Below are 24,750 nucleotides of genomic sequence, written 5' to 3' on the forward strand. Positions count from 1 at the left end.
GGTTTCATTTTGTATTTGTTTTGGACTGTTTGGCCTGTTCGATAGTCGGCTGAAAGTGCATCGATAACTGTGGCTCTCTCTGCCCACATCCAAGGGAATTAGTCCCTTAGTTGTTCCAATTTTTTTCACATAGCTGACGCTTGCTCGTAACTCCAAGTATGGTTTGCAACACGAAGAAAAAAAAGTGACCTCTTGTAACTTGAAAAGCTGGTTAAGTTGGGGCACTCGTAAATCAAGGTACCACTATATAATGTCTAGCAGCACTATATGGAGTATGTCCCAAGCGCACCTTATCTGGATGCACCACCAGGACGGCCTTCCTGTAGAACTTCTTCACCTGGTCGGGTGTCACCAGGTCGGCCATGCCCACCGGCCTCCAGCGGGTCTCGCCCTCCCATAGCACTGTGTGCAGCGTAGACAGCAGCGCACGAATGTTCCTCTCCTTGCCCTCAATCCAGTCCAAGATCTAACGGGAGGGAGGACAAAATGTCACCTGAATGCACGTGGCCTCTGCAAAGTAGACCCAAAAAGAACTACAAACTCAGAATAGCAAGCTACTAATATTTAAATTCATAACTAATGCAACATTTAACAAATCTGAAGTTTTCATATCCTGAGAAAAACTGTATTGCACACCCTTGGTGAGGTGTTTTTTTTTTTTACAGTGTTCATAAAAAATAAATACAAGCTCACCATCACAAAATGGAATATTTCTTAAAATTTGAAGTACCGTAATTTCTCGTGTATAATGTGCACCCATGTATAATGCGCACCCCCAAAGTTGACCATTCAACCTATGTATAATGCGTACAACTTATTCATAACCTCTTGGGGGGGGGGTGGCATAGTGGAATGAAAGTGTACAGCTTTTTCATAACCTCTAGATGGCAGCATACATTTATAAAATGTGAAAGTCTTTTTCATTTCTCCTATACGTATGTATAATGCGCACTATTGACTTTTGAAAAAATGTTTGGGTAAAAAATGCGCATTATACACGAGAAATTACGGAAATTAAAAACATTCACTGCCAGCTGTTTTCAAAGCAGAATTACCCATATTGCCTGCCATTTTACAGCATTTTGACCGATCTTTCAAGACCCACAGAATATTGTGTTATGTAACAAGATAAGCACTGAATTTACCAAAAGAAATAGTAGACTCTCTTCTTTGATCAGAAAAAAAACTTTGTTTCTAGCTTTATTTAATAATCAGCAGTAGAACACGGCACCCGGGAACTGCCCTGAGAATGCCCCATCTCCAGAAGCTAAGCAGGGTCGGTCCTGGCTAGTACTTAATGGGAGACCACCTTAGGAAAACCAGTTGCGGGGGTTGGGCAGTAGGCCAATCAACTGCTCCCGTAAAAACTACAGATTACAGAACCCGCAATTGCGGCCTCATGTGCCTCATGGCACTAAAAGCTCAGAAACAAAAAAAAAAACCAAAAAGTAGAACATGGGTTGGTTTCATCAAAAAAAAAAAAAAAACACTACTTTCGGAATAAAAAGAAGGGGGAAAAAAACACACTTTTTGTGACACAAACTATAAAACAAAAAAACAAGACTGAGAAAGAACATTTATTTACAAATATACAACTAAGAAATGCACCATGAGCGACGCTGACTCACCGCATGTCGAGTTGAATGTCAGTTTTTTTTTTTTTTTTTAACGAGTTGGCCATTCACTTCATGAATTGTCATCTTTTCTCATGACACACACTTTCTACTACCTACCACGTTACATACCGGATTTTCGCGTCCATAAGGTGCACCGTATTAAAAGGTGCAGCCTCAGTTACGTGGTCTATTTCTGTATTTAACACATACATAAGGCGCACCGTATTATTGAGCGCAGGAATGGCAAAACATACACTAGCTTAAAACATACAGTAGCATGCATGCACACTAAAAGAATGTTTTTAAAAAGGCAGCGGGAGCAAAACTGAGTTTGGTTGTACTTTATTGAAGTATTTAACAATGTACTCACATTATTTTTTTTTTATCAATCCTCATCCACAAATCCATAAAGTTCAGAAAGAACAGCTGGGCAAGTTCGCCATTAAACACGCCGGGTTCCCTCTCGTCATTGTCAGAGTCAGTCTCGTTGCCGTGCGGCTCCTCAGAAATGATGCCGGCTTTTACAAAAGCTCGAACAACAGTGCAAGCAGACGCATTAGCCCAAGCATCCACAATCCTTTCACAAATTGTGGCGTAACTCGCCTGGCGCTGCCTCCTAGTCTTAGTAAGGCTGTGTTCGCCATCTGCCATCCATCGCTCCCATGCCGCTCGCAACTTCACTTTGAACGCCCCGTTTACACCGATGTCCAGCGGTTGGAGTTCCTTCGTCAAGCCTCCCGGAATGAAGGCCAGCTCCGAGTTATTGCACTCAGTCGAATGGTGACTATAGAGACGCTTCTCCCGGCTGTTCTTTGATCATTAATCCATTGCTCGAGTTGTTCTTCCAACTCGGGAAACCTCGCCTTGTTTCCGCGGAAACTCAGCTTTGTCTTCTTGACTTGGCGAAGCTCGTTTTCCTGCTTCTTCCACTTGCGAACCATGGATTCTTTGTTCTCTCTCCCGGCTCCTCGATTCCCAGGTTCCGCCGCGTAACTGATAGCTTGCAGTTTAAACTGTGCTTTGTATGCGTGTCTCTTCGTAGGTGCCATTTTAGGGAGTCCTTAGCCAAACCAATGTTGTTTTGCACAAAGCACATACCAGCACTATATACCTACTGGGGGCGTGCCTTTAGTGTCCTCTATCACACGCAGCCTTCCCCCTTTAACGTCCGCATGCTGTCCTCAGTCACGTCCGCCTTTCCTCTATATATGGAGCGTGTCGGCAGGAAATGCTCCGTCAGTCAGTCAAGCGGAGCGCTCATCAAAGTCACACAACATTTACAGATTTTGGAACTCGGTGCACACATAAAGCGCGCCGCATTATAAGGCGCCCGTCCATTTTGGAGAAAATTTAAGATTTTTAAGTGCGCATTATGATCGTGAAAATACGGTAATCTGTTTATGCCATACATATATGCACACTGTTCAAGGGTGGGGTGCCTAAACTTGTCCAACTTCCAACATGTTGGCATTTATCTCCCTCATAATTGACATGACAAGTCGAGATTCATCGCCTAATTTGTATCTTCAAATCAAACGCGGTGCTGACCTCAAAACCAAAGCGATGCAACGCTGCCATCTACAGGGATCTGTTGGTCATTACAGTGGTTTACAAACCTGAATTTCACAACCAGTGAGATGAGTGAGACCCTCATTCATGCCTACTCACTGAAAAACAAACCTGACGAATATATACATTCGGGGAAGTAAACGGTTGGATTGCGGACGATGAATACAATCGTCCACTGCAGTGAAGGTAACCTTGCGCGCCCCCACGAGAGCGCTACCGCACCGCAGTTTGCCAATTAGGTCACATACCTGCAGTTTAAGGGGATCCATTTCTTTTGTGATCTCCTGCCTTCTCATTTCTGCAATGGTCCTGGGCCCTTTTCTATCTGTCTTGGATGAAAAGCCCTGAGTGGACAGCAGGTCCCCAAAGTCGTCCTCCTTGACTTTGGGCTTGGGGCCTGTGTCACGACAACACACGGCACAGGAAAGAAACATTTTCAGACGACACTCATGGCACAAACGAAGGATGTGACGGCAGGGAATTACCGAATCCTGGAGCCCGAATGCCTCTCTCCTCACGACCTCCGATAACGCTCGGAAAGTTAAGGTTGTAGTTGGGCTTGGTGACCTGCGGGCCAGCGGGCTGGGAGGCTGCCGATGCTTTGGGTGCAGACCCGGATCCGGACTTCCAGGACTTGTTGTGGCCCTGGGGGGCTCTGCCAGGCTGCCAGGATGAGGAACTTTGAGGGTTTGTCGAAGACGAAGAGGAAGACGACGACGACGGTGGTGCTTTGGTAGGCCCGGAGAAGTTACTGTTAGTACAACCTGGAACAAACAGGTTTGAGCACTTTAATTTCATTTTAGTGTGTATTCACATCAAAAGTGCACCTATGTTGTAACAGTTTGTCATATTCAGATTAATATTCAGTTTTAGCATTTTAATAGAAGTAAATCGCATTGTATTTGGATTGAATTGCACATCTTAAAAATTGGAGTGAATCGTATTTCGTAGAAATTGGAATGAATTATATAGAATCAGGAATTATTGTATTTAATGTTAATTGGAGTGAATCTTACTGTACCGTAATGGGTGAATCATGAATCATCATGACTAAAGTGAATCATTTTGTAATTGCAGTGAGTTGTATTGTACTATAACCGGAATACATTTTTTAGTGTTGTAATTGCAGTGAATTACATTGAATTGTATCATAACTGGAATTAGAATTGCAGTGAATCTTAAAATTGTAGTGAATCGTATTATATTGTAATTGGAAAGAATCACAAATCATATTCTAATTGGGTTGAATTCAGGGTTCTGCCGTGTGTGAATGGTATTAATGGTAGAGTTTTACACCCGCTTCATAAAATGCTTCAATCCGCTGTCCAGCCCCTGCAGGCTAAGCAGTCAGGCTCACAGGCGTTCCCAGCTGTGGGGAGCGGCGCATTGGAGAAGACCCGATGTCTCCGAATTGAAGCACGCATGATACTGCGACATACGTTTGAAGTCTCGAATGTCCTGCATTTTACATTACTTCTCTCAGGTAGCTAGCTGCCTTCTTCATCAATGCATGAGCCACTAATCACAGTTTGGTTGTCATGCTGAGCGGCTGCGGCGCTGACTCGAACCAGTGCCGTAGCAAGTCATTTCAGGGCCAAATGCAAACATAGTCACACACCCCCACCTCCCTTACGCAATTTAGACCACTTTGTCCTGCTTTTGAAATCTGTTATAATTATCTGGCAGCAAAAGCCAGCCGGCTAATATTTACCACCAAAGATTTTGAATATTAGTGTTTATCTTCAACTTAAAAAGTTTGAATTTGAGAAAATTGTCCTATTTCTTGAGGTAGATGAAGTCCTTAAGATCCTTCTTGAAGATTATCAAACAAGTGAATCATCAACACTTTCATTGTAATTAATAAGTAAATTAATTTAATATAGTTTACCATTTCACCCGCTTTTATACTCACAGCTTGGTGATGAAAAGCATCACTCTTGTCACTCTCCATTTTATCTCTATACTCGGCTGACACTGACAGTAGTGCAACTGCTACTGGCAAGAGCATCATTATACAGTATTACATTTTAACAGGGCATGAAATTAAATCAATAAGCCAATATTCTACTGTGATGGAAGGTTTCTCTTTTTACAATTCAGTAGTAAAATAAAGATTTGTTATTTGTATCAAATCATCATAACATTTAGGCATGGCCTACAGGAAAGAGTAATTTGTTGGCTGTATCCAATGTTGTGTACTGGTCATACTACAGAATAATTTATTTCTTGTGTTTAGTGAATAATGCTGAAGATAAACTTTCCCCTGAAAAAATGAATGCTAAATTACAATCACAATATTTGTTTAAAAGAAAAAAAAAAGAAAGAAAAAAAAACAGTACAGTAATTGGAATGAACCACATTGCATTGTAACTGGAGTGAATCGTATTGTATTGAAATTGGAATCGTGCTGCGTCGTAACTCGAGAGTATCGTAATCTATCATAACTGGAGTGAATCATATGTCGGATTTTAATTGAAGTGAATCTTACTGTATCATAACTAGTGTGAATCGTATCGTAAATGAAGTTGAATTATTTTGTATCATAATTGGAGTCATCCATTTTCTGAGCCGCTTCTCCTCACTAGGGTCGCGGGCGTGCTGGAGCCTATCCCAGCTGTCATCGGGCAGGAGGCGGGGTACACCCTGAACTGGTTGCCAGCCAATCGCAGGGCACATCGAAACAAACAACCATTCGCACTCACAGTCATGCCTACGGGCAATTTAGAGTCTCCAATTAATGTCAATCATATTATATTGTAATGAATCGTATGGTTACTGGAGTGAATTGAATCATAATTAAAGTGCATCATAGCCTGTCTTAATTGACTGACTCATACTGTATTGTAATGGTGAATCGTGTAGTAATATATTTGAAGTTAATCGTATTGTAATTGGAGTGAATTGTATGACATCGTAGTTCGAGACAATGTTATCTTCAGTATTAGATTTAAGGGGGTATGTTTACACTTACTTGGTAAATTGGAGCCCAGGTTCCCCAAGTCGGCGAAGGGATCGAAGGTCTGAGACTTGGCCTTGGACATGGACGACATGCTAGAAGCTATGAGCACACAAATACAACAACAGTTGACCCAAAAAAAAAAAAACCATGATCTATCATATCTAAGTACATAATCCCATTGTTACCTGTACTGATGAAGGTGGGCCTGCTGGCAGTGGAGCTCATGCCCGCAGATGTGCTCGCCGCCCAGCTGTCCCATCCACCCAGAAGGTCTGGGTGACTGGCTGATGATGTCATCTTGGGAGCATTGTTCACTAATTTATCTGATATGAAGTACAAATATGAATATGTTGACATCAGCCTAATAATGTACAACATGTAGGGTGGACTCACTGAGGTTAAAGAGGCTAGGATTGGAAGTTGGAGCGGCTTTTGCCGGTGCCGAACTGTCGGAACCTATCAAGTCCCCGAACAGGTCTGGTCCAGAGGCCTGCCGTGACGAGCCCACGCTGGAGCTGGAGCCCATCCCGAACAGGTCGAATGGGTCGCTCGTGGCTGCGGAACAAAGAACATGATGCCATGTATATCTATGTCAAACATCATCTAAAATCGGCCATTTTACTGACACTTCCAGGTGAAGTACACTTTGAAAGTCGCATGGAACGAGACCTCAGCTTAGTGAGCAAAAGATTACCATATTTTCACGACCATAAGGCGTACTTAAAAAGTCTTAAATTTTCTCCAAAATGGACGGGCGCCTTATAATGCGGCACGCCACAATTTGTGAACGGATTGTGGGTGCTTGGGGAAACGTGTCTGCTTGCATTATTGTTCGAGCTTTCGTAAATGCCGGCATAATTTCTGAGGAGCCGCACGGCAACGAGACTGACTCCGACAATGACGAGAGGGAACCTGGTGTGTTTGATGGAGAACTTGCCCAGCTGTTAATTTCGGATACAGAAGATGAGGACTTTGATGGATTTGTGGACGAGGATTGATCAAAGAATAACGTGAGTACATTGTTAAATACTTCAATAAAGTACAACCGAACTCAGTTTTGCTCCCGCTGCCTTTTTAAAAACCTTGTTTTAGCGTGCATGCATGCTACCGTATGTTTTAAGCTAGATTCTGAACAGATTCTGTTTAAACGATTCCTTGATTGAATAGGTCTGGGAGTAATCAGGCTTGGGTGTGATCAGTGAAAATTAACCAAAATTGTGATTAGCAACAACTAATTGATTATTTAACAAGGGGGGTAATTACGTTTTCCACACAGGGCCAGGTAAGTTTGAATAATTTTTTTTCCATAATAAATGGGAGAATGAGGGAAAGCATTTTAGTACTTAAAAAAAAAAAGTATGGCCAAATATCCATCCATCCATTTTCCGTACCACTTTATCCTCACTAGGGTCATGGGCGAGCTGGAGCCTATCCCAGCTGGCTCTGGGCGAGAAGAGAGTTACACCCTGAACTGGTCGCCAGCCAATCACAGGGCACATATAAACAAACAACCATTCGCACTCCCATTCACACCTACGGGCAAGTTAGAGTCTTCAATTAGGTACCATACATGTTTTGGGGATGTGGGAGGAAACCAGAGTACCCGGAGAAAACCAAGGCCGGATTTGTACCCAGGTCCTCTGTGAGGCAGATGTGCTAACCAGTCGGCCACCGTGCCTCGACATTATATATATATATATATAGAATAATCGATTCTAAATCGATTTGATATTGACACCCCTACATCAAGAACAACTCAGAAGTCAAATGTCCCTGGTGTTGCACAATTCACAATTCAACCAAAAGTGTCTGGAAAAATATACAGTTAAAGTTACATAAAAAGGGCCTTTAAATCATCATACGCACGAAAGCTTAATTCAGCAGTCAAATGTTACTGAAGTCGCACGATTGAGAATTCAACCTAAATCTTCAGTAAAATAAGTCAAGAAATGGATACTTACGTTTGGAGCTGCCGAAGAACAAGTCCTCCTCGGCCGCCATGTGTCCAGCTGGTGACACAAACAGGTCGTTGAGCAGGTCGCTGTGGCTGGAGGAGGCCTTCATGCCAGCTGAGGACGTCGGTGGAGGGAGTTGGGGTTCGGAGTTCAAACCTAACAGGTCGGCTGTGTCATTGGCGGGAAACTCCTCGGTGGGGGGTGGAGTCTTGGGGCAGAAAGGTATATTGAAAATGTAGACTCCCACATTAGCTTCTCATGCTAGCCGCTGACTAGACATAGCAATTTTCACATAGCAATTTTGGTGTGGTTCTCAAAGGAGCACCAAAGCTCATGGATGAACTTCCAGACTTACAGCATACCTAGACAAAATACTGCCGGTGGGCCACAGCTGGCCCATCAACAGTCTCTGACTGGCCCCTGCAGCTTTTATGAAGTCTTTTATTTTGATGTGCATGTGTCAGCAGTGCAAGCGAATCTAAAGATATTAAATTGTTTTATGAAGTATAATCAAGCCAAAAGTCTCACACACACACACACACACACCGAGGTTTCATTTGAGGGTCTTTGAATGTGCCATCTCTCTCTCTTTCTCTCTCTCCCTCCCTCCCTTCCCACACTCGCGCTACCCCCGCCTGGCGCCTTTGCTGCTGCTGTGAGCAGGAAGTATCTGTGTCTCTCCGTATCATTCGCTTTGTTTCATAGTTTGCTGCTTGTTGTAAAGTGATTGGAGCCTCCTGCCGCCATACACTACTCATTTCTCCAGTTTGGGCACGCAAATCAAAGCAAAAACTCAGCCAATCGACGGCTCATATCTAAAAAAACTCGCAAGCTGGGTTTGTGAAAAAACATGGCTCTTCTCTGAGCACTGCGTAAATATGCTATGACAGTTTATTGTGCTAGCCAACAAACGTTTAATTTGTGAAAAAAAAGTGGTATTTATCTGTTTCTATTACATTAGTATTGATTTTATTGTGTGACAATATGATGGGCAGCACAGTAGACGACTGGTCAGTACATCTGCCTCACAGTTCTGAGGACCTGGGTTCAAATCCCGCCTCACCTGTGTGGAGTTTGAATATTCTCCCCGTGCCAACGTGGGTTTTTTCCGGTTTCCTCCCACATCCCAAATGCATGCATGGTAGGTTAATTGAAGACTCTAAATTGCCAATAGGTGTGAATTTGAGTGCGACTGGTTGTTTGTTTATACAGTCCCCTCCAAAGAATTGGACCGCCAAGGTCAATTCCTTTGTTTTTGTTGTATACTGAGGACATTTGGGTTTCAGATCAAAAGAAGAATATGAGACAAAAGTTCAGAACCCCAGCTTTCATTTCATGGTATTTACATCTAGATGTGTAAAACAACTCAAGACAGAGCACCTTTTGTTTGAAGCCACCCACTTTTCAAGTAAGCAAACGTATTGGAACAGACATTATTAAAGTACCGGTAACTTAAAGTGAATAACATTTATTATTTGGTGGCATAACCCTTACTTGCAATAACTGCATCAAGCCTGCGACCCATTGACTTCACGAGATTGTTGCATTTGAAATGCTTTTGCAGGCCTTTATTGCAGCCTCTTTAAATTCTTGTTTGTTTCTGGGGGTTTCTCCCTTCAGGAGGGAAAATGCATGCTCTAATGGGTTAAGGTCCTGTGATTGACTTGGCCAGCCTAAGACCTTCCACTTTTCCCACTGATGAAGTCCTTTGTTGTGTTGGCAGTGTGTTTTGGGTCATTGTCTTGTTGCATGATGAAGCTTCTTCCGATTAGTTTGGATGCATTTTTCTGTAAATTGCCAAACAAAATGGGATTGGCTGGCGACGAGTTCGGGGTATACCCCGCCTCTCACCCAAAAGATAGCTGGGATCGGCTCCAGCACGCCCGCGTGGCGTGTGAAGCTGTAAACTGCTACATTAGTTTCTCCCTAGATAACAACACGGTATTACTTGTGTACCTGGAAGTCGGCTTCAAAGAGCGGCTCACTGGTGTCCCGCGACAGAGGTTCTCCGCTGGGGGCCGAGTACGAGTAGGACTCTTCTTCTGAGTGGTCGCTCAGGTCTTCTTGGTCATTCGCGGAGCCTCCCATTTGGATACCCGAGGCATCCTGAGGCCCGCCGACGTCTTAACACAAAAAAAGACAGGAGCGTCCATAGAATCAATGTACTCGGTTTCTGATAGGACAACTAGGATTCCAAAGCGGTTTTGGGTAAATTTCCATTGGGATTTAAAATGGGGAATGTTTGAAATATTCCAAATTGGAAACGTTCTATGGAAATTTATGAGTTAACTGGGAATAAGCAGACATCCATGCAAAATAAATAGCTCTGCTTGCTGACTTCTGAGGGAATTATGGTACCTTAATTGCTAAATTTTGTTTTCGCCTATCTTGAGCACCAGCGTGTTTGAAGCTTGCCCGTACCTAATATTTTGGCTCGCAACATGAAGCAAAAAACTGACCAAGGGCCTGCTTGGATCTTTAAAAACTAAAATGTTTTTCTTGTAATTCAAGGTTCTACTGTACTTGTGTAACATTTGGTTGTTTTAGCCAAAATTATGCTAAAATGTATTTTACCGCACCTATACTTAGGTTCTCGATCAACTCATTCAGCGCTGTGGACGTTTATATTCATCAACCGTCAATTAGGAGAGAGAGAAATGCCAATACGTTGGAAGTCGGACAGGTTTAGGCACCGGACTCTCGAGCAGTGTATGTAGACAGTATAAACAGTACGTGTTGTGGTAGATAGTAGAACGTGTGTGGCGTGATTCTGTAAAAAAATGACGCAGTTCATGGAGTGAATGACGAACGCTATGTAAAAAAATCACTGACGTTTAACTTGAGCCATGCGGTGAGTCATGCCGTGTTTCTTATATATGTGAAAATAAATGATTTTTCCAGCAAAATCCCTTTTTCAGCCTTTCTTGATGTTATTTCATAGTTTTAGGTGTCACAAAAGCAAAATATATTAGGATCAAAGTCAGTATTCTGCTTGTGATGTTTCTTTTCACAAAAAGTTCATTGGCTTTTTGGTCAAAACCGGTGTTTTTGGTGAAACGAACCCATGTTCTTCTGCTGGTTACTGAAGAAGAGAAAATACTAGGAACAAACTTTTTTCTGGTGAAAGAAGAGAACCTACTCTTTCCTCAGTGCTTATACTGTCACAGAACAGAATATTCGGTGGGTCGTGACAGACCAGTCAAAATGCTCTAAAAGGGCTGGCAATATGAGGAGTAGTGAATGAGTTAAAAGCCTAACTTTTATCTTGTAAAATCCTCTTTTATTCACATAAACTGCCATGGAAAGTTTCCAACTTAAAAAAAAAAACAAACAAATATCACAGAACATTGTAACCCTAAAGACCGTGTTCAATGAACTCATACCTTCCCAATCTAGCGTCTGGAAGAAGTTGTTGGTGTTAGTGTCACTGCTCATGGGAGATTCCTGTTCCGTGGCGGTAGAGTTTTCCGGCTTTTCCTCAGGCTGCTGTGGCGGTAAACTGGAGTCATAGAATGCTGAGGATCCTGGCTGACGAGGCAGTTCCGGTTTACCTGGAGATCATGAAATGTGAATGAAAAATACTAGACTGCTCCCAAAACATGTTAATAATACCACCCACCAAACTTGCTGAGGATCTCCTGCTGCTCGTCGCGAGATGAGAAGAGGATTTTGGGGTTGAGGCCCTTGGTTTGGAAGCCTTCCCATGGCGGGGTCTTGGCATTTGGTCGGTCATGGGGCTCTACTTCGATGTCCAGGTTGACCTGGAACAAGTCTGGATATTTCTCCTGGATGTCGCAGGCATCCAGGTCGTACCTGCCAAAAGGAACGCAATCGTAATAAGAGCTGTGGTTCTTAAACCTTTTGGGTCCAGGGTCCCCTTTCCCAAGGACCACGCCACCCCCACCCCCCGTTACAAGAATAGATTTTATGAGAATAAAGTTTTTCAAGTTGGAATCTTCACAAAAACAAATACTTATTTTGTCGGGATTAAAAAGTTGCAATATGCCGATCATAAAGATTTATTCCCAGGCAGGCCTCTACAATAACTTTTACACCAGCACATAATTTGGTCTCATCCCTTTGTGCATCTATGGACGCAGATTGAATATGCTTCATGCGTGCATGCCTGCTAATTTTTGTGCGTCTTAGGGCCGCATGTCAAATCAGATTCCTATATTTGCAGGGCTCGAGACTGTGACCAAAGTGGTCGAATATGCGACCTTTATTTCAGCTTGTCACGCTTAAGTCTTCCCAGCTTGGTGCAGGTCTACAATTTGGTTTCTGGTGTCCTTTGACAGCTCTTTGGTCTTGGCCATAGTGGAGTTTGGAGTGTGACTGTTTGAGGATGTGGACAGGTGTCTTTTATACTGATAATGAGTTCAAACAGATGCCATTAATACAGGTAATGAGTGGAGGAAAGAGGAACCTCTTAAAGAAGAAGTTACAGGTCTGTGGGAGCCAGAAATCTCGCTTGTTTGTAGGTGACCAAATACTTAATTTCCACCATAATTTGCTAATAAATTCTTAAAAAATCAGGCGCGATTTTCTGGATTTGTTTTTTCGTCATTTTGTCTCTCATAGGTGATGATGAAAATTACAAGCCTCTCTCCTATTTTTAAGTGGGAGAACTTGCACAATTATTGGCTGACTAAATACGTTTTTGCCCCACTGTATTTTGCAAATATCATATCTTGAGTCACTGTCAATGTTTACTTCATACGAAACTATGGTATGCCATTGTCATGCTGTAACTCCTCAACCAACCAACAAAAATGCCACAAATCAACCAAATCATGTGGTGGTGCGACTGTAACTGCAACTGTAAAAGCTGGTAGAACCAGTGCTACTAGTGCAAAAGTTAGTGTAGAGCCCTCATATAATATTTTTTTAATATATAAACTGACATAGTGATTTATTTGCAAATAATTATGCTGAGCCCAAAATAAAGCTCGCAGTTTAAGACCCACAGTGTGGATGTTACAGAGTCATGTTACATAGTGAGTTTCATCAAATTGCAAATACAATGCTAAGTTTGATAGCATTTTGCTACCAATGATTTGTGTTCCGAAGCAGTGAGGAATAGCATTCTCCAGCATTTAATACCTACTTGGCAAACTTCACAGTGGTGGCATTTCTTGGGACGAAACCTGTGTGGAACTGGATCTGAAACATTTTCATGGAGGCCATCTGAAAGAGCAAAAGGAGTGAAATTAATGTATTATTGACTCCACCAAGGAAGATAGAATTATTGGGAAATTCAGTCCCCCTGAAGGGAGTTCCACCAAGTAACAAGAAATTTGATCGGCATGTGTATCATGAGTAGTCGCACAAAAAGCATCAACAACCTATACCTGAAAAGACACAGGAAGTCTGCATCTCAAGGGACATTAATTCTCAATGCTTGTCCACACATTAACTATTCTTCCTGCAGTTTTTGTAAGAATATGCGCATCAATGTCATAAAAATACTGAGCAGGGGTATTCATTTATACCTTGGCCTGCAGACGTCCTCCCAGCGTGGACCTGGCATGGTATATCACCACCAACACGTCTCCTTGGACGGTCACATTCAGGGGAATCTCTGCGCTTCCGTCCTCCATTTTAAAATCCCTACAAATAAAACACAAGCGATATACAGAGTGGGCCAAAAGTAGGTATCCACTACTATTATATTACACACCTTACAATTACATTTAAAAAACACAGTTTAATCTCGTAAATGATTGGAATGTCCTCCGTCAACATGGCAACATTCCTCAAACCCTTCCAGAACACTGTGAAAAACACACAGCACCAAACAATTCCCATCAACAATTTCTTTCTAGACTCTAAATTGCCCGTAGGCATGACTGTGAGTGCGAATGGTTGTTTGTTTCTATGTTCCCTGCGATTGGCTGGCAACCAGTTCAGGGTGTACCCCGCCTCCTGCCCGATGACAGCTGGGATAGGCTCCAGCACGCCCGCGACCCTAGTGAGGAGAAGCGGCTCAGAAAATGGATGGATGGATGGAATTTCTTTCTATCACAGCTGCCAAAGATTAACTCTTTTAAATTATAAGTAGTATAAAGCAAAGGTCAGGCTTCCAAAATAGGGTTTCAAGGAAAGATTAAGGTTTCAAATATGGTTTTGAAAGTGGGTTAAAATAAATTTCAATATCAGAGCTGCCAACCTATAAAAATGCACTTCCAAAACAATTTGTCGAAATCTTTCTGAATTTCCATATTTTCAAAATTTGGTCAAGAACATTTCCAGGCGACAGTCATAATCGTTAATAAATTATGGCTTCAATACTTGTCATTTTAATGTTTTTATTACATCAACCTTATAAGGGTGGATACAGTTGTAACCTGAATCAAGGTAATTGAGATTTCGACGTTCCATCATCAAAAATATCTGTGTTTATGGATTAATACACCTTTGCCAATTCTGTTCTCAACCCTGGTAACAATAAAATGCAAGTCTATTAGAACAGATTAATCAGCTCTCAAACGCCAAATTTAAAACTCAGCACTCTATTTTGCAAACAAATAACATTGCTAATAGGGTTAGTTAATTAATTAATTAGTTAATTGGATAGTTTATTTATGGACAAAAGTTTTGGTTTCCATTTTGTGCAACATACTTGTATGTGTATAAGAAGTATATGTAAGAAGAAGAAATCGTGCATGGTATTTATATTACATATTTATATTTCCAATATATACATACATTACTATTGCTACTGAAACGATGCAAATTTCCCCATTGTGGGACTAATGAAAGTTATCTTTTCTTACACATTGGTATACAGGGCCGTGTAGCTTTTTTTTTCTCCCTTAATAAAAACCATTCAAAAACTGCAAACACACCACAAAAATTCACACCACTGTATAACAAATATTTATTCATAATAATAGTATACCTTTAACCTGCCCAAGTTCTGAAGTGATGTGTGCAGTGACTTACTAATTAATTTCTGGTTCAGAGGTGGCGTCCTGTGTGGATGTGTATTATTTTATATTGATATCTCTAAAGACGCATTAATTAGCGTGTTATTTTGTTGTTCAAAGTTGGTTACAATGCGAAAACGTGGATCCAGCCAGACCTATGTGACAAGTGTAGTGTTTCACCAAATCATCCATCCATCCATTTTTTTACACCGCTTATCTTCACTAGGGGATGCTGGAGCCTATCCCAGCTAACTGCGGGCAGGAGGCGAGGTACACTCTGAACTGTTTGCCAGCCAATGGCAGGGCACATATAAACAAACAACCATTCGCACTCACATTCATACCTACGGAAGACTTAGAGTCTTCAACTAACCTACCATACATACCACGTTTTTGGGATGTGGGAGGAAACCGGTGTACCCGGAGAAAACCCACGCAGGCATGGGGAGAACATGCAAACCACACAGGCGAGGCCAGATTTTAACCCGGTCCTCAGAATTGTGAGGCGGATGTGCTAACCAGTTGTCCACCGTGCTGCCTTTCACCAAATCACTTATTTAAATATTTTGCGACTGCTTGTAACGATTGCTTAGCAATTAGCATGGCTTTGACATCGTCTTCACCTATCCTCTCCTGGTCCTCCCTTCATGACACTTTTGTAATAAGCTTGGTAAGAGGAGCAGTTTATTCGCTACCATGGAGGCAAGGATCAGTGACTTAGAATGCATTGACACCAACCGGACGGAAAGACAACTTTCGGTTCTGCGGCTTGGCAGCCGGGAGCATAATAAAATAGCTTGCACCAAGCAGCTGTTCAATGTGGACGTGCCGGTAATGTCAGAAGCTGGATTTTTTTTTTCTCCCCAATATCCGGAACCCTCAGTGTTACGGCCATAAAGAGTCCACGCTCAGTGATTTCCGTAACAAAATACGGACGTTCCGCAACACCTGGCAGCACCGCAATAGGATTATAGTGTGTGGGAGGGGTATTTTAACCCTTAAACTATAAACCAAATGTTATTCAATAATTATTACATATTTTCTATATATATATTATGCTTGTAATTTTTTGGGTGTGCTCAAATACATTTATAATAAGTAAAAAGGCATGTTTAAATAAGTTTCAATGTGATTACATGTGAGTATAACGTGGGAAGTATAAAGTATATAAAAATATTTTTTTTCGATTATTTTCTATACATTTTATGCTTGCAAATTTTTGTGCGCGCTCAAATACATTTACAATGTGTTTAAAGTGTGTTTCATATAGTTCCATATTTGAACCGAGAGGAAGGTGCCAGAAGTGCAAAAAAAGAAATCATACTTCATTCTGTCATACTCCTGCGAGGTGGTGAGGACCCTCTCGTCGCCAACGTAGACCTCGCAGAAGGGCCGACAACCATTGCGCTGTTTGTTGAAGAGTGGCACGGGTGTCATTATGATAGCGCGGATCGCCATGGGCTTGCAGTGCGGGATGATGGGCTCCTCTGCCATCATGTCACACATGTACTCAATGTACCTACAAAAAAAAACATGTCAGTCATTGCATTGTGGATTAAAACGGACACAAATGTGAGGTGGTGTTGGCACCTCTTGTGTGAGGGGGCTATGCCGGGCGGGCATCGTTTCATGGAGAACATGTAGACTGCCGCCTCGGCCGTGGTGAAGAGGCGACAGAAGCATAGGAAGGAGCAAACAGCCACAGCAGACGCTGCCCTGCCGTCCTGCGGGAAAAACAGACAACATTAACCCACACGCACACACACAAATTACCAGAATAGTGGTCGATGTCGTCATCCTCTTCTGCTTCCTTACCAGGCAGTGGACCACGCAGATGTTCCTCTGGTCCTGCTTGAGCCACTGGTGCATGTTCTTGCACACGCTATACAGACTGCGTAGGTTAGGCGAACGGCGCACCTGCCATTTGCATTCAGAAACCTAGGAGGGAAAAGATGCACAAATAAAAAACACACAAACACAGTGCCCCTCCTTGAGCAATCATCTTATCATGGTGTGGGTTTGTGCGTCCCAATGATCTTAGGAGCTAAGTTGTCTGGGCCTTTATGCCCCTGGCAGGGTCACCCATGGTAAACAGGTAGGTGAGGGACCAGACAAAGTATGGCTAAGAGACTCCTTATGATGATGAAAAATATTGGCTCTCGTTTTCCCTCGCCCGGACACGGATCACCGGGGGCCCCCTCTGGAGCCAGGCCTGGAGGTGAGGCTTGAAGGTGAGCGCCTGGGTGCCGGGCCTGCAGCCAGGCACAGCACAAAAGGGTAACGTGGGTCCCCCTTCCCGTGGGCTCACCACTTGTGGGAGGAGCCACAGGGGTCGGATGCAATGTGAGCTGGAAGTTGGCCAAAGGCCCGGACCTTGGAGATCCGATCCCCGGCTACAGAAGCTTGCTCTTGGGATGTGGAATGTGACCTCTCTGGCAACGAAGGAGCCCGAGCTGGTGTGCAAGGTTGAGAAGTTCCGACTAGATATAGTCGGGCATGCCTCCACACACGGCTTGGTCCTATCAAGAGGGGTTGGACTCACTTCTACTCTGGATTTGCCCACGATGAGAGGCGCCGAGCAGGTGTGGGTAAACCTATTGCCCCCCGGCTTGGCGCCTGTACATTGGGGTTCACCCCGGTGGACGAGAGGGTAGCCTCCCTCCGCCTTCGGGTGGGGGGACGGGTCCTGACTGTTTTTTGCGCGTATGCACCAAACAGCAGTTCAGAGTACCCACCCTTTTTGGAGTACTTGGAGGAGGTGATGGTGAGCGCTCCCGATGGGGACTCTATCGTTCTGCTGGGGGACTTCAATGCTCACGTGGGCAATGACAGTGAGACCTGGAAGGGTGTGATTCGGAGGCCTTTTTGGCTTTTGGGACTCCTGAGGGAGCTGATGGGTACCGGCTGACCAAGCGGAATGCAGCTTTGGTGGTTGCTGAGGCAAAAACTGGAGCATGGGAGGAGTTCAGTGAGGCAATGGAGAAAGACTTCCTGATGGCTTTGAGGAAATTCTGGTCTACCATCCGGCGGCTCAGGAGGGGGAAGCAGTGCACCATCAACACTGTGTATGGTGGGGATGGGGCACTGCTGACCTCGACTCGAGACATTGTGAGTAGGTGAGGAGAATACTTTGAAGACCACCTCAATTCCACCGACACACCTTCCCATGAGGAACCAGAGCCTGGGGTGTCGGAGCCGGGCTCTCCTATCTCTGGGGTTGAGGTCACTGAAGTGGTTAAAAAGTTCCTCGGTGGCAAGGCCCCGGGGGTGGATGAGATCCGCCCGCAGTTCCTAAAGGCTCTGGATGTTGTGGGGATGACCTGGTTGACATGCCTCTGCAACATCGCGTGGACATCAGGGACAGTGGCTCTGGATTGGCAGACTGGGGTGGTGGTCCCCCTTTTTAAGAAAGGGGACCAGAGAGTGTGTTACAACTACAGGGGCATCACACTCTTCAGCCTCCCTGGTAAGGTCTATTCAGGGGGGCAAGAGAGGAGGGTCCATCGGGAAGTCGAATCTCGGACTTGGAGAAGGCGTTCGACCGTGTCCCTCGGGGAGTCCTGTTGGGGGTGTTTCGGGAGCATGGGGTACCAAAACCACTGATAAGGGCTGTTCGGTCCTAGTACGACCGGTGTCAGAGTTTGGTTCACATTGCCGGCAGTAGGTTGGATTCGTTTCCAGTGAGGGTTGGACTCCGCCAAGGCTGCCCTTTGTCACCAATTCTTTTCATAACTTTTATGGACAGAATCTCGAGGCGCAGCCGAGGCGTAGAGGGGTTCCGGTTTGGTGGCCTCAGTATCACGTCTCTGCTTTTTGCAGATGGTGTGGTTCTGTTGGCTTCATCAAGCCGTGATCTCCAACTCTCACTGGAGCGGTTCGCAGCCAAGCATGAAGCGGTTGGGATGAAAATCAGCACCTCCAAATCTGAGACCATGGTCCTCAGTCGGAAAAGGTTTGCGTGTACTCTCCGTGGCGGGAATGAGATCCTGCCCCAAGTGGAGGAGTTCAAGTATCTTGGGGTCTTGTTTAGGAGTGAATGGAACGGGAGATCGACAGGCAGATCGGTGCAGCGTCTGCAGTGATGCGGACTTTGTATCGGTCCGTTGTGGTGAAGGAGGAGCTAAGCTGAAAAGCGAAGTTCTAAATTTACCGGTGGATCTATGTTACTACTCTCACTTATGGTCACGAGCTGTGGGTCGTGACCGAAAGAACAACATCACGGATGCAACGGCCGAAATGAGTTTCCTCCACAGGGTGTCCGGGCTCTCCCGTAGAGATAGGGTGAGAAGCTAGGTCATCTGGGAGGGGCTCAGAGTAGAGCCAATAGTCCTCCGCATTGAGAGGAGCCAGATGAGGTGGCTGGGGTATCTGATGAGGATGCCTCCTCGACGCCTCCCTGGTGAGGTGTTCTGGGCACGTCCCCCCGGGAGGAGACCCAGGACACGACCCAGGACACGCTGGAGAGACTATGTCTCCCGGCTGGCCTGGGAATGCCTCGGGATCCCCCCGAAGAGCCGGATGAAGTGGCTAGGGAGAGGGAAGTCTGGGCTTCCCTATTAAAGCTACTGCCCCCGCGACCCTACCTCGGATAAGTGGAAGAAAATGGATGGCTGGACAAACACAGTGGACGATCTTAGCAAGCCATAGTGGAGTGGATGTTAGCGAGGCTCAGTGGATTTAAGTGAGTCACAGTGGATGTTAATGAGTCGTAGCTGTGGATGTTAAGAGTCATGGTGGATGTGAGTCAGAATGAACAGAGAGTCCCAGTGGACATTTGAGTTGTTTGTGAGTCATAGAGGACGTAAGAGGGCTACACTGGACATTAGGGAGTCTCAGTATATGCGAGTCACAGTAGACAAGAAAGTCACAGTGCACGTGGGTGAATCACAGAAGACAGTCACAGTGATGGTTAGAGTCACACCAAATCTAAGTCACAGTGGACATTAGTGAGCAGTAGATGCTAGAGAGTCAAAATAGACCTGAGTGAATCACAGTGGATGTCAGTCACAGTGGATGTTAGTGAGTCATAGTGGATGTTTCTAAGTCACAATAGACGTTAGTGAATCACAGTGGACGCTAGAGAGTTACAGTAGACGTTAGGGCAAAAAAAACTGTTTTTTTATGTACTATATTTTATTTGTGCACAAAATGAACCACACATCCTTTGCACATAAAAACACTGTTGAAAGAACAAAACCAGCAAAACAAATTTTGCACATACAACAAAATTGTATTCAATGAAAATTTACTGGAAATCAATGTGCATTTTGCTGTTGCCTTTCACTCAACTCAACTCAATGTGCAGCACCACATCGCCAAACGCCTACCTTGAGGCTCACTATATGACGTGACAAGGCGTTTGATCGAACCCAGGTTAAGAACCTCTGTGTTAGAGAGTCACAATAGACGTTAAAAAGTCATAGTGGATGCGAGAGTCACAATAAACATTACAGTCACACCGTTTGTTTGGGAGTCACAGTAAATGTGCGTGAAAGACAGTGGATGATGTTAGCGCGTCACTGGGTGCTAGTGAGTCCCAGTGGACGGTCATGAGTCACAGTGCATGAAAGTCAGTCACAGTGGACCAGTTAGCCACAATGAATGCTCAGTGTGAATGTGAGTGTGAATGGTTGTTTGTTTGTTTATATGTGCCCTGCAATTGGCTGGCGACCAGTTCAGGGTGTGCTATTGAGGATAAGCGGTACCGAAAATGAATGAATTAATGCTAGCGAGTCACAGTGGACGTTAGCAAGTCACAGTGGATGGTCGTGACTCAGTAAATGTTAAAAGGTCCCTGTGGTCATTAGTAAGTCAGAGTGCATAACTGTGAGTCACAGTCGACTAGCAAGTCGCAGTGGATGGTCGTGACTCAGTGAATGTTAAAAAAATTCCAGTGGTCCTTAGTCAGTCACAGTGCATAATAGTGAGTCACAGTGGATGTCAGTGAGTCACAGTGGTCATTCGCAAGTCACAGTGGATGTCACCGAGTTAAAGTGGAGGTTAGTCAATCGTTGTGGACCTTAGCAAATCACAAAAGATGGTTTAAGTCACAGTGGACGTTGGCAAGTCACAGAGGGCATTCGTGAGTCACAGTCATCTATCCTGATAAGCTGCCCACACTCACTCATACCCGGTTGTGGAAGCGGGACGGCCTGTATGACCGCTTGGAGAGATTGTAGACGGCGTAGTGTCCTGGGTGCCGCGAATCCAGGAATAGGCGCACATCCTCGATGTTGTTCTTAATCGCCGACTCCACCCCTTCCGCCGGGAATGACATGACTGCACACAAACACTCATATGTTACATTTACTTCACTCGTGGAAAAGTGTAATAAAATGGTGCACAGTTGAGCTACAGTTGCTCACCTGCTATTCTGGAGGTTATGTAAGATATATCCAGATCACCTTTGGCATAGCTGCAAATGAAATTGCAGGGACAGGGAAGTGAAAATACAAGCGGTGAGAACACTCAACATATAACTAAAACCATATTTAATATGTCTAATCAACAAATAAAATAACAAATGGTAAAAAAATCTCACAAATCCTCAATATTTTCTTGATTTGAAGTTGGCAAGTCAATTTGACCCAGAACAACAGAGCGTTTTTGTGCATTTTTCTGTTTTTCTAAATCAAAGTCATGCCAAAATGTTTTAACAAGCTTATATATTATCCGCTAAGCTAACTGATGCTCTGTTAGGGAGCATGTGACGTTGGTTAGGACACTGTTAGCAATCATTCATGCATTGACACACTTCTCTTATTAGTCCTTAAAGGAGACACATTCTGTTTAAATCAAAATTCATTCATATGCTTTCTAGGGAAGTGTAACAGTTTCAACTTTTTGGAAAGTGCAAAATTAATAGTTTCTCTTCTTTTTCGGAAAGGACAATACATTTCTTATTCTTTGGGAAACTGCAACATTAACAGTTAGGGAAGTGCAACAGTAGCAGTTTGTCTTCTTTACAGGGAAGTGCAACAGTAACAGTTTGTCTGCCTTTGAGAAAAATTCAACAGCAACAGTTCCGCTTCTTATTAGGAAAGTACAAAATTAATAGTGTGTGTTCTTTTTAGGAAAATATAACAGTAAGAGTTTGTCATTTTTTTTAGGAAAGTGCAAACTCAATAGGTTTTCTTTTGAGGAAAGTGCTAAGTGAATAAATGTATATAAACTACAAGTACAATAGTCTTTTTTTAGGGAAGTGCAACAGTTCTTTTTAGGAAAGTATGAAATGAGATTTTTGGGGAAAGTGCAAAGGAAACATCCTATTTTAAGGAAAGCGCAAAATTAATAGTTTTTCTTCTATTTTAGAAAGGACAGTAGTGAGGATTCTCTCTTTTTAGTAAAGTGCTTTAGGAAACTTCCTGTCCTTTACCTAATACTGTATGTCCCATGTGGGAACTTGCCTCTTTACCATACCCCAAAAAATCTGAATAGATGTACTGTTAAACCCAATTGTTTCAAGTGTTTGTGTCTAAAACGAAAGCTGACAACACTGTTAGCTAATCTCTGCATCTAACAACACTGCTTAGCTTTGGGTTTTGAAAGGATAGTGCATCTTTGCCTGGGTAACTTTCCATAATATGTCCCCTTTAATTAAACGATGGGTACTCGATTAAAAAAAAGCTTATTAAATGTATTGTCTGGACAATGTATGTGATTTTGCTAGTGGGAATTCAAGTGAGTATGGAACACGGGTTCTTAGCATGAATTAGCAGTGATTGCAGACAATACAAACTTAGTGGAGTTATACTCCTCTAAATCAAACAAACTACAAAAGCTTGGCCGAGCCTCATTGTTTACCTTGGGTTGCTAGGAGATGAAGACATAGTGAGGGATTGGACACAGAGGAGAAAAGAAAAATAAATAAACAAAATGACCAAAACAAATGCAAGGGGTGAAAACAATGAATACAGCCAAACAGATGGAATACAGTGGAATAGCCCAACACCTCTACTGTCATATTTAGGCTTGCAAAAATTCTGGGAATTTTCAAAGTTGGAAACTCTCAATGGGAATTAACAGGAATTTATGGGAATAAAACAAGAATGTACAAATTATATTTTATTTTAAAATTATTATACCGCTGATTTACCACATGGCTTGATTTTGTCAGTGGCTTTTTTTTTTACGTCACTTGTCATTCACTCCATGAACTGCCTCATCCCTTCTCAATTCCGACACAGTTTATACTACCTACCGCGACAGGCTGTTTATGCACTTGGGCGACATGGCACAGAGAGTAACTGTACGCCCTGCAACCGGAGGGTCTCCGACCGAGCGCATGTCGTCGTTGTGTCCCTGGGTAAGACAATTAACCCACACTGCCTATGAATAGTTGCAGAATGGCAGCAGACTGCCCCAGGGCAGCTGTGGATACACAAGTATCTTACCACCACAAGGATGTGACTGTGCAGTGAATGAATATACGTCTTTGAGTGCCTTGAAAAGCGCTATTAGTGTTGTTTGTTTATTATTATTAGACCATACATACACATATGTACGTGACTGAGTGTGAGGTGTCTAAATTTGTCCAACTTCCAACGTTTCGGCATTTCTCTCCCTCACAATCGTCGGGACAGATTCACAGCCTAATGCTTCTACTCAAAAGCTCTGCTGATCTCAAATCTGAATCGATGCAACGCTGCCATCTACAGGGATATGTGAGTCATTACAGTACAAACCTGAATTTCACAGAGAAGCTGGGCAAGACCCTCTTTCACACCGAACCGCTGAAAAAAAAACTATTTGACGAATATGTACATCGATGACAGTAAGCAATTGAATTTCAGTTGACGAATATAAACGTCCACGGAAGTGAATTAGTTAAGGTACTGTAATGGCCCTGCATGTGGGCAAGGAGAACTTTCAAATTTCAAATTAAAATGTATTTGTATAGCACCTTTCATAAATAAAAGTGTAACACCAAGTGCTTCACAAAAAATAAAACACCCTCCAGCAATACAACAGATGTGAAAAGATCTGTCTCTCCAACCCCAGACAAAGACACACACCCACACATACTAACTGTGAGCATAGTGACATGGCTCGGCACTGAGGAACCAGGTGCCCAAAGGCCACCTTTGGGGAGAATCCACAAAGCCTCCCTGTGGGTTTTTGTTCTAGCTCTTGGAACAAGTAAAAGGCCGGTGCCAGAGGACCTCAGGATACGCAAGGGCTGATATGATAAAAGCAGGTCAGATAAATAAGAAAATGTAATTAAATAAATTTTTAAAACGAATAAAAGAGTCTTGAAATCAATCCTGAAACACACAGGGAGCTAATTCAGTGATTTTAAAACTGGTGAATTGTGCGCCCGTCCCGCCCTCTGGTCCATGTCGGCAGATGTGCAGCAGAGTTTTGCAGTAATTTTTCCGAAGACCAGAGAGCACGACAATGAACTAGACGACAAGAAATAAAAGCATGCATCAGCATATCCATGTTAGCTATATGTCTTAAAATTACGTTTCCATTAAATTACCCTAAATTCCCAGTTAATTCCCCCAAAGTTTCCAATTGGAGAATATATTCAAAATTCTCCATCTTAACTTACCACGGAAATTCCGGAAAATTACTGGAAATATCTAACCATTTGGAGTCCCAGTACTTTTCAAATCTGTCACAATGCAATTGTAATCAAAACACAATGGCCAACATCCATCCATCCATCCATCCATCCATCCATTTTCTGAGCCGCTTCTCCTCACTAGGGTCGCGTGCGT

At 43.4% G+C, this 24,750-nt stretch overlaps 1 protein-coding gene across 1 annotated transcript in view; it reads right to left on the reverse strand.

Moving 5' to 3' along the window:
• Positions 1-24,750, reverse strand: part of gak (cyclin G associated kinase) — a 50,548-nt gene that overhangs the window by 3,395 nt on the left and 22,403 nt on the right. The window contains exons 12-28 of the mRNA XM_061766858.1: positions 21,394-21,443; positions 21,159-21,307; positions 16,844-16,966; positions 16,619-16,752; positions 16,353-16,547; positions 13,592-13,709; positions 13,207-13,286; positions 11,719-11,912; positions 11,483-11,650; positions 10,056-10,222; positions 8,106-8,307; positions 6,538-6,699; positions 6,330-6,467; positions 6,157-6,243; positions 3,671-3,949; positions 3,434-3,582; positions 290-466 (exon numbers count right to left, since the gene is read on the reverse strand). Coding sequence (XP_061622842.1) covers positions 290-466; positions 3,434-3,582; positions 3,671-3,949; positions 6,157-6,243; positions 6,330-6,467; positions 6,538-6,699; positions 8,106-8,307; positions 10,056-10,222; positions 11,483-11,650; positions 11,719-11,912; positions 13,207-13,286; positions 13,592-13,709; positions 16,353-16,547; positions 16,619-16,752; positions 16,844-16,966; positions 21,159-21,307; positions 21,394-21,443 — 2,572 coding nt within the window. The remainder of the gene's footprint in view (positions 1-289; positions 467-3,433; positions 3,583-3,670; positions 3,950-6,156; positions 6,244-6,329; positions 6,468-6,537; positions 6,700-8,105; positions 8,308-10,055; positions 10,223-11,482; positions 11,651-11,718; positions 11,913-13,206; positions 13,287-13,591; positions 13,710-16,352; positions 16,548-16,618; positions 16,753-16,843; positions 16,967-21,158; positions 21,308-21,393; positions 21,444-24,750) is intronic.

This window comes from Phyllopteryx taeniolatus, chromosome 3, assembly GCF_024500385.1.
Source record: "Phyllopteryx taeniolatus isolate TA_2022b chromosome 3, UOR_Ptae_1.2, whole genome shotgun sequence".
Lineage (NCBI taxonomy): Eukaryota > Metazoa > Chordata > Actinopteri > Syngnathiformes > Syngnathidae > Phyllopteryx > Phyllopteryx taeniolatus.